This window comes from Ochotona princeps, chromosome 18 (assembly GCF_030435755.1).
Source record: "Ochotona princeps isolate mOchPri1 chromosome 18, mOchPri1.hap1, whole genome shotgun sequence".
In the NCBI taxonomy this organism is placed as follows: Eukaryota; Metazoa; Chordata; class Mammalia; order Lagomorpha; family Ochotonidae; genus Ochotona; species Ochotona princeps.
The window spans coordinates 16,443,859-16,457,893 of NC_080849.1; the positions used below are offsets into that span (position 1 = coordinate 16,443,859).

Here is a 14,035-nt window from a genome sequence, read left to right on the forward strand (position 1 = left end):
ATTTCACTATTTCTGGTATCTCAGTTACGTTTTTTAGGTTTCTGAGATGTAAGGTAAACTTGGTTTTTGATGATCTGTACTTAAAATTCAGAAAATGGAGTTCAGTTTACCGACAGCCTTAGACAGTGTCAGTGGAATGAGGCAAAGCTCAAGTGATGGAAAAGCACCACTCATGCTTTTATTTAAGTAGTGATTTTCTTCATGGTATTTAAGTAGCTCGATAGAATTTAGAAGTGCGATCACAAGTTGGCTCAGGGTTCACGTATCTGGAGGCAGTTGTAAGGAATTTTTTTGGTGTGGTTGAAAGTGAAATATTTCATTACTGGGATTAGAGGTAGTTACTTGGGCAAAGAAAACTGAAAATGACTAATATACTTCCCCAGCATACTAGGGTTTCAAAAAAATACAGCTTTTCTAACTTGTGAGTTGATATGTCTAGAACAGGAGCTGAGTCACTCTGAGCCCTGCTGTGTCAGGGCCTTCACCAGAGCAGCCGCGGTGGAGGGCAGACATTGTGACTTAGTCACCCTTGTTGAGGACAGAGTTGACGTCCTCAGCTTGTTCCCTCTGGGATCAGTTCCCACTGTGAGCATGGTGTGGATCCCCGGGGCAGAATTCTGCCTGACTGTCCCTTGGGCCTTCAACACCTTTGTGCTTGCTGTGGGCTGCAGAGAAAGGGCGTACAGGACTCTGGGCGAACTGGGTGGTTTCTGCATAAAGTACCGTGTGCAAGCTATTGCAGATAAGGGAAAAAAACATGGCTTCTACTAACTTTGTTTAGAGAGTTATTTATTCTGAGGCCCAACATAATGGCTTAGTGGCTACATCCTCGCTTTGTATACACTGGGGTCTCATTTGGGTGATGGTTCATATCCTAGCTACTTCACTTCCCATCCAGCTCCCTGCTTGGGGCCTGGGAAAGCAGTGGAGGATGGCCCAAAGCCTTGGGACCCTGCACCCACGTGGGAGACCCAGAGGAGGCTCCTGGCTCCTGGCTTTGGATTGGCTCAGCTCCGGCTGTTGCAATCGCTTGGGGAATGAACCAGTGGACAGAAGATCTTTGTCTTTCCTTTCTGTAAAATCTGCTTTTCCAATAAAAATAAATAAATCATTGGGAGAAAAAAAAGGTTTGTTTAGTTTGAAAGGGTTACAGAGAGAAGCACAGGTCTTGCATCTGTTGGCTCCCTGTTTGTGTAGGCAACACCGTGGGTGCCGGAGGCAGGAACTTCATCTGAGTCTCCCACGTGGGTGGTGGGAGCACAGGCGCTTCAGCCTTTCCCTGCTGCTTTCCCGTCCCTGTCAGAGAGCTGGATCCGAGAGGGCAGCCTGGACAGGAACCAGCACCCACCGGGGATGCCTTTCCCTGCAGTGCCTGTCCCACAGCTATCCCACGTGATGGGTGCTTCGTGGAATCCTGTCCCATGATCGGAGGTCGTGATCTGGTATCACCATGAAGTTATTGGTTGCCGGTTGATCCACCTTTGTTTTGGAATGCTGATAGTTAAAGCATCCGCCTTTTAACCTCATTGCTGATTTAGTTTGTGGGCAAAGTAAGATCTTTTTTAAAAAATCATAAATGCCTTATATTTGAGTTTTAATATCAACAGGAGACAGTGCAGTGGTTTATCAGGCGGATCCTGTCTGTAGTGCCAGAGACTGGGGACTGGTTTGTGTTCTGACTGTTCTGCTGGACCAGCCCTCTGTTCATAGGCCAGGAAAGCAGTGGAGGATGGCCCACGTTCTTGGACTCTGGCTGCAGATCAGCTCAGCTCTGGTCATTGTGGCTGTTTGGGGAGTGTACCAGTGCATGGTAAAAAAATCTGCCTTCAAATAAAATAAATGTTAAAAAACAAAAACAAAACCTGCAAGAACAGTTTTAAACCATGTTAACTACTAATCCATATCACAAACTTGTGCGATCGCTTTTTATAATACAGCTTTTTTTTTTTAAAGATTTATTCATTTTATTACAGCCAGATATACACAGAGGAGGAGAGACAGAGAGGAAGATCTTCCGTCCGATGATTCACTCCCCAAGTGAGCCGCAGCGGGCCGGTGCTTTACCGATCCGAAGCCGGGAACCTGGAACCTCTTTCCGGGTCTCCCACGTGGGTGCAGTGTCCCAATGCATTGGGCCGTCCTCGAGTGCTTTCCCAGGCCACAAGCAGGGAGCTGGATGGGAAGTGGAGCTGCCAGGATTAGAACCGGCGCCCATATGGGATCCGGGGCTTTCTAGGCGAGGACTTTAGCCTCTAGGCCATGCCGCAGGGCCCTATAATACAGCTTTTTAAGCCAAAAAACAAAGCATGTATTTGAAAGGCCACTTGCTGGTGTGCTTGGGACAGCAGCGGCAGGTGGTCCAAGGGCTCGGGCCTCTGCTAGCCATGTGGTAAACCAGGAGGGCGTTCCTTGCTCCTGGCCTTCGCCTGGTCTGAACCTGGCCTTGCGCCCCTCTGCAGAGCGAACCAGCAGGTGGAACGTCTCTCTTTGTCTGTCTTTGTCTCTGTCCCTCTAACTTTGGTTTTCAAGTAAGTAAGTAGATCTTAAAAGAAAAAGTTGTTACTTGAATATTTTTTATCTTTTTGAAAGCTAGTGTGTTGAATAGGTCCTCTTGGGATCGACTTTTGATTGGACTGAGATCTGTGACTAGAATATCTGAGTGGGAGTTGTCATTTTATTTTGTGATGATATTTCAGTCTTGTTGTATCAGTTTGTTTAGTACAGTCTTGTTTATAACAAGCAAGTGGAATATTTATGTAAAGCTTTGGCTGTTGTGGCCTAATTAAATCAGTTGTGGTTGTGTGTGGCACGGTAGTATCTTCACCAGGTCTTCAGATTAAGCTGGGTCGTTTAGTACCAGTTGTATTTCATGTATAATACAACAGACTAACCATGAAAATATATATTTTTAAAGATTTGTTTTTGTTCAAATGGCAGAATTACAGAAAGGGGAGAGAGAGAGGTCTTCTATCTGCTGGTTCACTTCCCAAATGGGCACAATGGCTAGAGCTGGGCTGATTCAGACCCAGGAGCCAGGAGCTGTTTGTGGGTCTCCCATGCGGGTGTGTTGGTTCAAGGGGTGCAAGCGTTTGGTCCTCCTTTGTTGCTTTCCCGGGGCATTGTGCAGGGAGGTGGATCAGAGGTGGAACAGCTGGCACGTGAATTGGGTACACACAGGGGATGCTGGTGCTGCAGGTGGAAACCAGGCGTGGCTGAGGCCTGGTGCTGGCCCCACCTTGGAGATATTTCCCAGTTCAGATTCTAGAATTTTTTGCAATACCACTTTTAAATTAGCATTGAATTAATCAAAACATTGGTTCTCCGAATGGAAGCTACTTGTTTTACTGTTCAGTTGGAGGATTGTGGTGTGGCCTCCTGGGTTGCACTTCTCGGGCCGAGGTGGCAGGGACTGTCATGAACAGAGGTGGGCTGTCCAGATCGGGTTTGGCCATGCAGTGATGGTGGGCAGGGCTGACTCAGGTTTAGGCCAGTGCTCGAAGTGTCTTAGTGTGTTGTGATACTGAGTGTATTTAAAAATGCACATTGGCATTGGATTTGAAGTTTGCTATACAAGTATCTTAAAAGTTCACAGGAAATGTATATTTACAAAAGGACCAGTGCCTCAATTTCAGTTTACATTATACCAAAACAAACATCTTTTCATTACATTTTTCCACAAGTTGTCTGAGGCAGCTCCATGTCATCTTGTGTACCCTGTTCTTTCCTCTTGCGTGTTTTGTTCTTGTCTGGTTTGCTGGGTTACGTGCTGGTGCTAACTGGATGTTCTCTCCATCTGCCGAATTCTGTTGTACTAAGTGCTGCGTTAGGAGTGTTTAAGTCACGTAATAGTGGAAGAGGAATGTTGGTGATATCTTCAGCTCTCTTCCTACCCCTGATGGCAGAGTGCTTCTTTGGGTATTTGTGGGGTATTTACTGTGATTTACCCAGGGGGATTTTTATTGTTCCAAAGGAACATTTTATTGCTTGGTTTTCCAGCTTTTTCTGTCTTCTGGTTGAGTTATATTTTTGTTGCATTGTGGTCATTGGGTACCAGGTAAAGTTCCAAACATGGTATGTTGGCTTCTTGGAGAGGCATGCTCAAATGATGCCATTTCCTCCTGGTGACATCACGTTGACTGTTCTGGCACTTTCAGCTTAGGTGTGTTATTATGTGAGACTTTGGGACATTCTATTTGCTTTTTTAAAGTAAGAGTTCTTAGGGAGCATTTTAATATTGTCACAATGAAAGAATTAATTTCTGTGATAAATGTTGTGAACCCAAATTAGCTTAGTGATTGTGTATGGATTTACTCTGAAGTTGTGATTATCCCTGGATTACGTATGTTTGATGATTGCAGGAAGAGCTTTTCAGCAGTCAGTTGGAAAGAAGGGCTGGAGCAGCCGGGTCGTCTCAGCATTGTGATCTGTGTGACTTCTGTGACGTGCTGCGGGGCTGGCCGCAGGGAGGCCCCTGCGACCTAGGTGACATACCGCCTCTTTCAGAGGAGCCAGGGAATTCATTGGAGACTTGAGAACTTTTAAAAATGCACACACGGAAGAAGTTTGTTGTTGTAATAACTGGGGAAAGCAAGGCGTGAAGCCAGTTAGGTAGTGATGTAGGCTAGCTCTGACTACCATTTGTGCCATTCACCTTGTCTTTCTTGTAGTCCCAGTGGTAAGAAGTTCAGAAGCAAGCCTCAGTTGGCGAGGTACCTGGGGAACACTGTGGACCTCAGCAGTTTCGATTTCAGAACTGGAAAGATGATGCCTAGTAAATTACAGAAGAACAAACAAAGACTGCGAAATGATCCTCTCAATCAGAACAAGGTGGGTTGACTTCCCGACTGGCCTCTGGACAGTGTCTGTGTTGCCGTGGAATGCCCGCTTGCCCCGCACAGCCTTTGGAATTGCTAGTCTGGTGCATCTTGTGTTTGACACTCTGCAACAGAGGGAACCTGGTGTGCAGTCAGAAAAGCTGTTCACATGTAATACAGAAAGGCCAACACATTGACATTCCGACCCACCGGGGCTGTGTGCCAGTGTTAATGGTACACTTTAGTTTTTCTTAAGTATTTCTGTTGCCCAGGAAAAGACATTATTTTAATTTGGCAAGTATCTTCACCATATACATTGTCTTTTAACTAATTTTCAGAATTTAAGGAAAGTCATGTGTTGGCTTTTGATAATGTTGAGTCCAGTGACTCTTGAAGTGTAATATTTTCTTTTTAATGCTGTGCTTTAAGATTTTTTTGTTAGCTCTTCATTTTATTGAATTAAATTAGCATTGAATTTGATGCTAATTTAATTGTATTAAAGCATCTTTTCTGCTAAGGACAGCTAGACATAGATAAGCAAGTTCTTCCTCTGGATTCCAGCAGTCTGCATGTGTGCTTGCTGCCACCGCTGTTGTGCCCCTTGACAGTGGGAAGCGCGTTGCTGGAGACGCGGCCTTCGCTTTTCCTGGGCGAGGACTGTGGTACACGCTTCCCCGGGAGTGCTGCATCCCTGTTAGGAGCCTGGAGGCAGTTCCTGGAGTGGGAAGGGTTTTGGGGAAGTAGCCCTGCTTATTACACAGAGCTAATGGGTAACTGAACCTCTGACCACCTCAGGTTTTTCATCTTTAAAAAAGTAAGGTAATAAAATTTTCTCTTAGCCTTAATGTGAAGAGTAAATGGGTTTCATATGCAAATATCTAGTTAAAGCATTGGGCCCTTGGCCCATACCTCTTACCTGGTCACTTCCCTGAGCACCAAAGCAACCCTGATGAACAGCGCTACCTGGTGGCCAGTATAGAAAGCTTAGCTTGCTTGCTTTGTTTTTTTCTGAAGGGTCTGAGATCTCTGCTTCAGGCTTGTTTTTATTTTGAATTCAGCTTAATAGTTTGTTTCATAGTGGTTTAATTTCTGCAGTATATTTTTTGAAGATTGATTTATTTGCTAAGGAGAGTTACACAGAGAGAGAGAAAGAGAGAGATACGTTTCATTTCTTGTTCAGTCCCCAAAGGGCTGCAAGGGCTAGGGCAGTGCCGTGTCAAAGTCATGAGCCACGAGCTTTCTCTGAGTCCCCCACATGCGTGCTGGGGCCCTCAAGCGCTTGGGCCATCTTTTGTTGCATACCTAGGAGAATTAGCAGGGAGCTGGATTGGAAGTGGAGCAGCCAGGTAGCTAATTGATACTCAAATGGGTCGCTAGTATCGCAGATAGAGGGCTAACCCACAATACCACACAGTGGTTTAATTTCTAAAAATAGGCTTGGAGGTCAGAATGCCTTGTGTGCTCACATCAGTATCTTGCATTGATTTCCATATGGGCACTGCAGCTTCCCTGTGTAGTGAGGCACAGTAGGAAGGGAAGGCTGAATTACCTCTGCGCTGCTTAACTGGTTAGTTGAAGTGATAGTTCACAGAGAGGTAATAACGAGATAATGGCAGAGGAGAGCTCAGGTTACCATGAGTCATGACTGTGTGTGTGTATATGTAATTTTTTTGTTCTTTTTTGGAAAGGCACATAGAGATCCTCCATCTGCCGGCTCACTTCCCAAATGGCTAGATGGAACTGAGCTCATGGAAAGTGGAGCAGCCGGGATCTGAACTGGCAGCCACCTGGATGCCGGCCCGCAGGTGGAGGCCTGGCATGCCACGCCGCTGCACTGTTTCTGAGATGTATATTTCTAAAACTGCTTTTTGAGAACTTTTTATCACAAGGAAGTTACCTGTATAAAGTGAATAGACTGCTTTCAGATGACCGTATTTTTTTACCATTTAGCCGTTTAACTACATTAATTGTGATGTGCAAGTTGACCTGACGTTTCTGGTTCATTAAAAGCCGACACCTGGTTCATCTCTTTAGTGTGTGTGCACCTTCCTGCTCTAGCTGCGCTGGACCGCCCATCGCCCTGCACCGTCGCATGCCCTTGCAGGAGTCTGCTTGCTCATGTGCTGTTTGCTGTGCTTGGAATGCGCTTGCCCCTTCCCCTGACCCGGTGAGCTCCTCCTCAGTGCATCCAGGGAAGCTTGCCCGGCGCCCCCCAGGCCGGTCCCTCCCTGCCTGCAGCTTCCCGATGCTTGGCTGGGGGGTTTGTGCCTGCTGCAGTGGGACTCAGCTCCAGGAGGGCAGTCCCTTGGTTTTGCTTGTGTTTCGTGTTCCCTAAAGCCTGGCATGGGGTAAGTATTTAATGATCATTGTTTCACAGTTGATTTAATACATTCCTTATTGCAGTTTGTATTAGTAACAAATGTCTCCTGCATAAAGAGGTATACCATACATCATCTTGGAGATTCAGTTCGTTGGTTTCTCAAGCTTTGTATGTGAATGTTTTGGACATAGCCTTATTTTTGTATCTGATTTTAATTGAGTAGTCACAGAGCAAAGTTTTGATTTCTTTTTACAACTGTATTTCTGTCATGCTTCTGAATTTTTTAAAATGCTGAAAGAATTATTACTTATTTGAAAAGCAGAGTGGTAGAAAGAGGGAGACGGAGGGAGCTGAGCGGTGGGGTTCCAGCTGTTGCCCAGGTAGGGTGTCACTGTCACAGGCAGCTTAGTGTGCTGTGCCACAAGGCTTGTCCTGGAAATAGGATCTTGGAAGAGTAAGAAAAATCTCACAGAAAGGGACAGGAGGATCAATAGTGTGGGATGTAAAAACCTAGAAAAAAGGTATTAAATCAAGGCTAGGAGAAGCTCTGTATATCCATCAGAAAACAGCCTGGGCACTTTATGTAGCTAGTTCCGGGGGTGGGAAGGGTCAGGTGGCCTGCTTTAGAATGGCAGAAAACCTCTGGGAATGTAGAAACAAAATGCGCTTGCTCTTCTAAAAGGTAAAACGTTATAATTTATTGTTTGATCATATAGTTTGTACACGTACTGAAAAGAATACTTAACAAGAGCACCTCCCTCTGCTCTTCCTCAGCCCAGTTCTCTGTAGAAGATAGTGTTAATGACTGTGTGTTCTGGAGTGTATGAGCGTGTGGAACTGCAAATATCCACGTGCACATTTCTACCCTTTGTTTCTCTGTAAGAAACTTGAATGGGGTGGAAGAGAGCGGACAGTGTTCAGAAGAGAACGGGTGGTCCAGGAACACGTTGTCACTGTGTTTTTCTTTAAATATGAAACCGGCCAGCTAGGAAGAAACACTAGAGAGAGGCAAGGACGTTTTGAAACTGAGAGTCCATGGACAGTCCTCAGGGAAGACCTCTGGAATGTTGGAATTGTGTACAATGTTTTCTGATTTTATATGTGTGTGTATATGTATGTATTTTTTTTTGCTACGTGAAGTTTTATTATTAGGAACCCTTTCATGTTTAACTTTTTCAAAAAGGTGAAGAATCTAATAAAAAGCCTTGATAAATCAAGAAGGATATATTGCTTAGTATATTATGTGCTCATTTTGCACTGTTGGTCGCAATTTTTAAATATGTGTAGTTGAACTCTTTGGTAGTTTGCTGTTATTTTAAAATTTCTGTTTCTAAAATAATCTTAAATCACCCTAATTACATGAATATTTGACATTACATGGTAGATGACTTCCACAAATAGTTCTAGTATTGGTTGGGATTTTTCTTAGATCGCTAGTAATGGAAATGTAGGGGTGTCTTAAATAAAATATAGAAGTTTATTATCTTGAAGAACAAAAATTATAGAAGTAAGATAGGCTGCAGTTAAGCTGGTGAGCTGCTTGAGTGGTCTGTGAGTGCTACGACAGGCCTGTGTCCCAGAGCCTATGGAACTGTGTCATGGAATAAGAAAATAAATTTTTAAAAAGGACCAAAAAAAAAAAAAAAAACCTGTCTTTCTACAACTCTAAGAAAAGGTGTAGCTCAGTTGCAGCTTCTTCACATCACAAAGGCAGTCAGCCTTGGTCTGAAGCCCGACACTGTGGCTGCGTGTTTATAGAGTTATCGAATATCCAAGGTTGGTTGGTTGTTTCCATGATGCGGTTGGATAGGCTCAGGGATCCCCCTCTCAGCCAGCCCACTCCTCTTCCCTCCAGTGTTTCCCCCGTACTATTACAGTAGTATAGTCCTTTAGCAACAGTCAGAAGTCCTTTCTTCCATTCTTTAAGAGTATCGTGACATTGTAGGTATAGCCGGTGGTTGCTTATATTATTCTAGAAAAAGTCTGTTTACGTCACATTCTGGAAATGGGCAGATTCTCTTGAAAATGGATTTGATAGGCCAGTGAAGCAGGGCATAGAAGACTCAGTGGTAAGGCCTTGGTTTTGAGATTGAGTGTGTGGATTGGGTGGTAGTTACTGAGATAACCCTAGGGGAAGTATTTACAGTGAGTAGATGAAATCAATTCAGGTTTGAATATGTGAAGTTTTAAGTACCTATCTATCAAAATCCAGAAGGAGGTACCATCTAAGGAATCATTAGTTCACAGATGATATTCCATGCAGGAGGCCTGCAAGAAGCTCCTGGCTCCTGGCTTCGGATCGGTCGGTTCTGGCTGTGGCGGCCACTTGGGGAGTGAATCAGTGGACAGAAGGCCTTCCTCTGTCTCTCCTTCTATCTGAATATCTGACATTCCAATAAAAATAAATCTTAAAAAAAGAAAGCATATACTTTCCTTAGTACAATGTATAGTAAATTTAAAAACTGTTAAACTATGTAGGGGATTTTTATAAAGTGTGCTAGCCGGACTTAAGCTTGCTAGGTTTCATTTTTCAGCTATGAAAATACATAGTGTGTATTGTGGTTAGTTACTCATTTCATATGTTAATAGTTTACCTAATAGCTTTACGCTGCTCACTGAGAATAGAAACAGACAGTAACAAGAATAATTCTGTTTTAAAAGATGTTTCTTGATTCTTCAACGACCTGATCGTGCTTGGAGTGGTGAGAGTGGCAGCAATTCAGAACTGTTGAACTGTCAAAACCACTTGAACACTGCCGTCAGAGCATGCCCCACATTCGGGACCTGGGGTGGGTGGGAGACTGGGTGGGGCTTCTCCCTTAAAATTCCCTTTTATATCAGATATATTAAGGAAACAATACGGAACTACTTGTCTTGCCCATCTTCCTGTAGTGCTTGAACCTTTTTACCCTAATTATGTCAAGATTGTAAAAAAAAAATTAAAAAAAATAGATAAAAAAGATGTTTCTGTTTTTAAAGTTTTATTATTTATTTGTCATAAAGGCAGATACACAGAGAGGAGGAGAGACGGAGAGAAAGATCTTCCGTCCGATGGTTCACTCCCCAAGCAGCCGCAATGGCTGGAGCTGAGCCAATCCAAAGCCAGGAGCCAGGAGCTCTTCTGGGTCTCCCACGCGGGTGCAGGGTCCCAAGGCTTTGGGCCGTACTTGACTGCTTTCCCAGGCCACAAGCAGGGAGCTGGATGGGAAGCGGGGCCGCCGAGATTAGAACCGGTGCCCATATGGGATGCTGGCGCTTTCAAGGTGAGGACTTTAACCACTACACTATCGCACCGGGCCCAAGACATTTCATTTTTAGAAAATAGAATGTGAGTTGGCAAAATGATTAGTTTTTTTTTTTTTAAAGATTTATTCATTTTATTACATCCAGATATACACAGAGGAGGAGAGACAGAGAGGAAGATCTTCCATCCGATGATTCACTCCCCAAGTGAGCCGCAACAGGCCAATGCGCGCCGATCCGAGGCCGGGAACCAGGAACCTCTTCCAGGTCTCCCACGTGGGTGCAGTGTCCCAATGCATTGGGCCGTCCTCGAGTGCTTTCCCAGGCCACAAGCAGGGAGCTGGATGGGAAGTGGAGCTGCCGAGATTAGAACCGGCGCCCATATGGGATCCGGGGCTTTCAAGGCGAGGACTTTAGCCGCTAGGCCACGACGCCAGGCCCAAAATGATTAGTTTTCATCCAAAGAAATTCTATTACAGTCACCAGTCACCTGTAAACTTGAAGTAGCTTTGTAGTCTCTGTGTTTTTTGGGTGAACTGGGTTCATGCTTCATTGCATCAGGAGTGAGTCCTCTTTTAACTAGAGATGATTGGGCACAAAATCTGTACGGCTGCCTTGTCTTAAAAAATTGCTTATTCCTACGATGTTTTAGCTATGCAGTTTTTGTGTTCATCTTCGAGATTTCAGTAGGATATGATATTTCTTTACTGTTTTATGAGGTAGTGGTGGAAAACCTGTATAAACTAAGTTGTCAACGGGGCATGAGTTAATAGTGACTCTGGCCGTCCTTGGGGGAATGTGCAATAAAATTTATTGTTTTTGCGACAGTTTCTGGGAAAACCAGTTAGTCCAGCTTTACAGATTACTCAGCTTTGCCCAATACTGTTTTGGAATGCAAACTTAATTTTTAAAAGCTCGTGTCTTGGGGCTTTTAGGCCATTTAAAGAGGAGAAAAATATTTGGGGGCATTTTTTTGGTTTGTTTAAAAGATTTATGTATTTGCAAAAGCAGAGTTATAGAAATAAGAGAGATAGGTGTCTTCCATGCAGTGTTTCCCTTCCAGAGCGGCCTCAGCAGTGGGCCCGGGCCGGCTGGCGCCGGGAGCTGGGGGCCGTGTCTTCATCTTCCAGGTGGACATAAGGGCCCAGGTTCCTGGGTCATCCTATGCTTTCCCAGGCATGGTAACCCTAAACTGAAATGGAGCAATGGAAACTCAGACTGGTGCCCGTATGGCCTACTAGTGTTTCAGGCAGCTGCATAACTTGCTGCACTACAGTGCCAGCTCCTTAGGGCAGAGTTGTGAGGAAGTGAGTTAGACCACTGTGTGTGTGAGTACCTGGAGTCCCAACTGCTCTGTCTCCCATCCAGCTTCCTGCAAGTCTTTGGGCCCTTCCACCCACGTGGGAAACACAGAGCTTTGGAGTGGGCCAGCCAAGAGAACAGACTCTCTCTCCCTCTCCCTCTCTATGCCACTGTAACTCTTTCAAATGAGTGAAATCTTTAAGAAAGGAAAACAGCACAAAAGTGAGCCTGGACGCATTACGGAGCACATTCTGAATGTTGTCTTGCTCTGTGCCACTCAGGAATAACTGGAGTCACTAGATGACACGAGTTAATGGCATGAGAGAAAAAGTGATGGGGCATGCGCAGAGTGAATGTATCTGGCTGATGTCTGCTACTTAGGAATAAACTGTCTCCTTACATGGTAGAAGTTAAAGGGATTGATTGATAATTTAAGCAACTCTTCTAATTTTTTATTACACACAAAAGTTAATGCAAAATTATCAGTCTTACTATTGTAGCAGTGCTAATTTTACATATTCCCTGCCTTCAGTGTAGCCTTAGGATAGCACTTGCTGCCTCTGGGAGCCCTTTGTAGCAGTGAGACTCTCATAGGTTTAAATGTGTTTTCTCAATCAGGAGGTTGTAATACACTTTTGTTTTTATGGATGCTACCTGTGTTCTAATGCAAGCAGAGCATATTGTCATTGATTAAAAAATAAAAACATGAAAATCTAAGACAGTGCTAATTTGGTGACAAATAATTAATGACAGAATAGAATTCTCCATAGCATTTCTGTGTTGAACTTGTTTAGAATTGACTCTTGACTACTTTATGGACCAGGTCATTTCATTTAGGGTTCCAGGGATCAGAAATCAGAGCTGTCCAAACCTTGTGTGTAACAGAATTAACCATTATAAAAAATGGACCCTGGGCCCGGCGTCGTGGCCTAGCTAAAGTCCTCGCCCTGAACACCCCGGGATCCCATATGGGCGCCGGTTCTAATCCCGGCAGCTCCACTTCCCATCCAGCTCCCTGCTTGTGGCCTGGGAAAGCACTCGAGGACGGCCCAATGCCCAATGCATTGGGACCCTGCACCCACGTGGGAGACCCGGAAGAGGTTCCAGGTTCCGGGCATCGGATCGGCGCGCATCGGCCTGTTGCAGCTCACTTGGGGAGTGAATCATCGGACGGAAGATCTTCCTCTCTGTCTCTCCTCCTCTGTGTATATCTGGCTGTAATAAAATGAATAAATCTTTTAAAAAAAAAATGGACCCTACTGGACCTCTTTTGGCCTAGAAATGGCCTCTTAGCTGGCTTACTTGTAGCCTGTCATATTTGCACATTTCTGAGTTATGTTTTTGAAAATTCATAAAGGTAAAGCTAAATGCTTGAGAAATAGTTATTTCAGACCCATCTGTTTGATGAAGGTAAGCAGACATGTCAGGAGAAACTTGAGAAGAAGTAATGGCGGGAGTGCCCAGTGGTGGCACCAGCACCTTGGCGGTAAGGGAAGTGCCATCTGTAACGTTGGCATCCTCCGTCACAGTCCTGGTTGGAGTCCTGGCTGCTTCACTTCCAGGCCAGCTTTCTGCTGATGCTTTGGGAGACAGTGGGTGACAGCCAGCGTGCTGCACTCTTGTCACTCAGTAGGGAGACGTGGCTGCAGTCCCTGGGTCCTGGCTTTGCCACACGGGAGATGGGAGCCCAGCACGCTGACCATCGCCTGCTGTCTTTTCAGGTGCATTAGCAGGAAGCTGGACTAGAAGCGAAGCAGCTGGGACACAAACCAGTGCTCTGGGTATTCATTCCCAGATGAGGAGGGAACCCCGTTTGTCATTGTGCCCTTCAAAGAAGAAAAAAATCTTAAAAAAAAAAAAAGCCCAAACTAGTACATACAGTTCAGGATGACTTCAAAAATTCATTGAAAAATATGTTCTGAAGAAGCAATTAATTTAAAAAATGTTGCGCAAATAAACTTAATTTCAGTTTCCACAAATGAAGACCTCAATAAATAAGAGCTTTGAATGTTGGAGAAAGGGTGATGGTATGTTTGAAATTGAATCCAAAGAACACTGATTGTGACAGTTGTCACATCAGTATATTATGTTGCCTACCTATCTAGGTCTCGGGGGGTTTCCTGTCCAGCAGGCCCCCATGACCACTGTGAGGGGGTGAGGCGACGGTATTCAGCGGCCCGGACCACCAGAGGCCGTCTGACTGAGCATGTCCATTTATTGTAAAACAAGCACAAACTTAAATTAAAGAAAGGGTTAGTTAAGGGCAGAAGGGCATCTCTTGACAATCCTGCCACCCAACAGACTGTGTAATTGGCTAGAAGGCATGTCTGTCTCTGGACCCTCCAGTCATGTAGCA

The 14,035-nt window shown here is 44.7% G+C and overlaps 1 protein-coding gene across 1 annotated transcript in view; it reads left to right on the plus strand.

Annotated features, from left to right (window-relative positions):
• Positions 1–14,035, plus strand: part of MBD2 (methyl-CpG binding domain protein 2) — a 53,133-nt gene that overhangs the window by 13,035 nt on the left and 26,063 nt on the right. Inside the window, exon 2 of the mRNA XM_058676850.1 lies at positions 4,668–4,827. Coding sequence (XP_058532833.1) covers positions 4,668–4,827 — 160 coding nt within the window. The remainder of the gene's footprint in view (positions 1–4,667; positions 4,828–14,035) is intronic.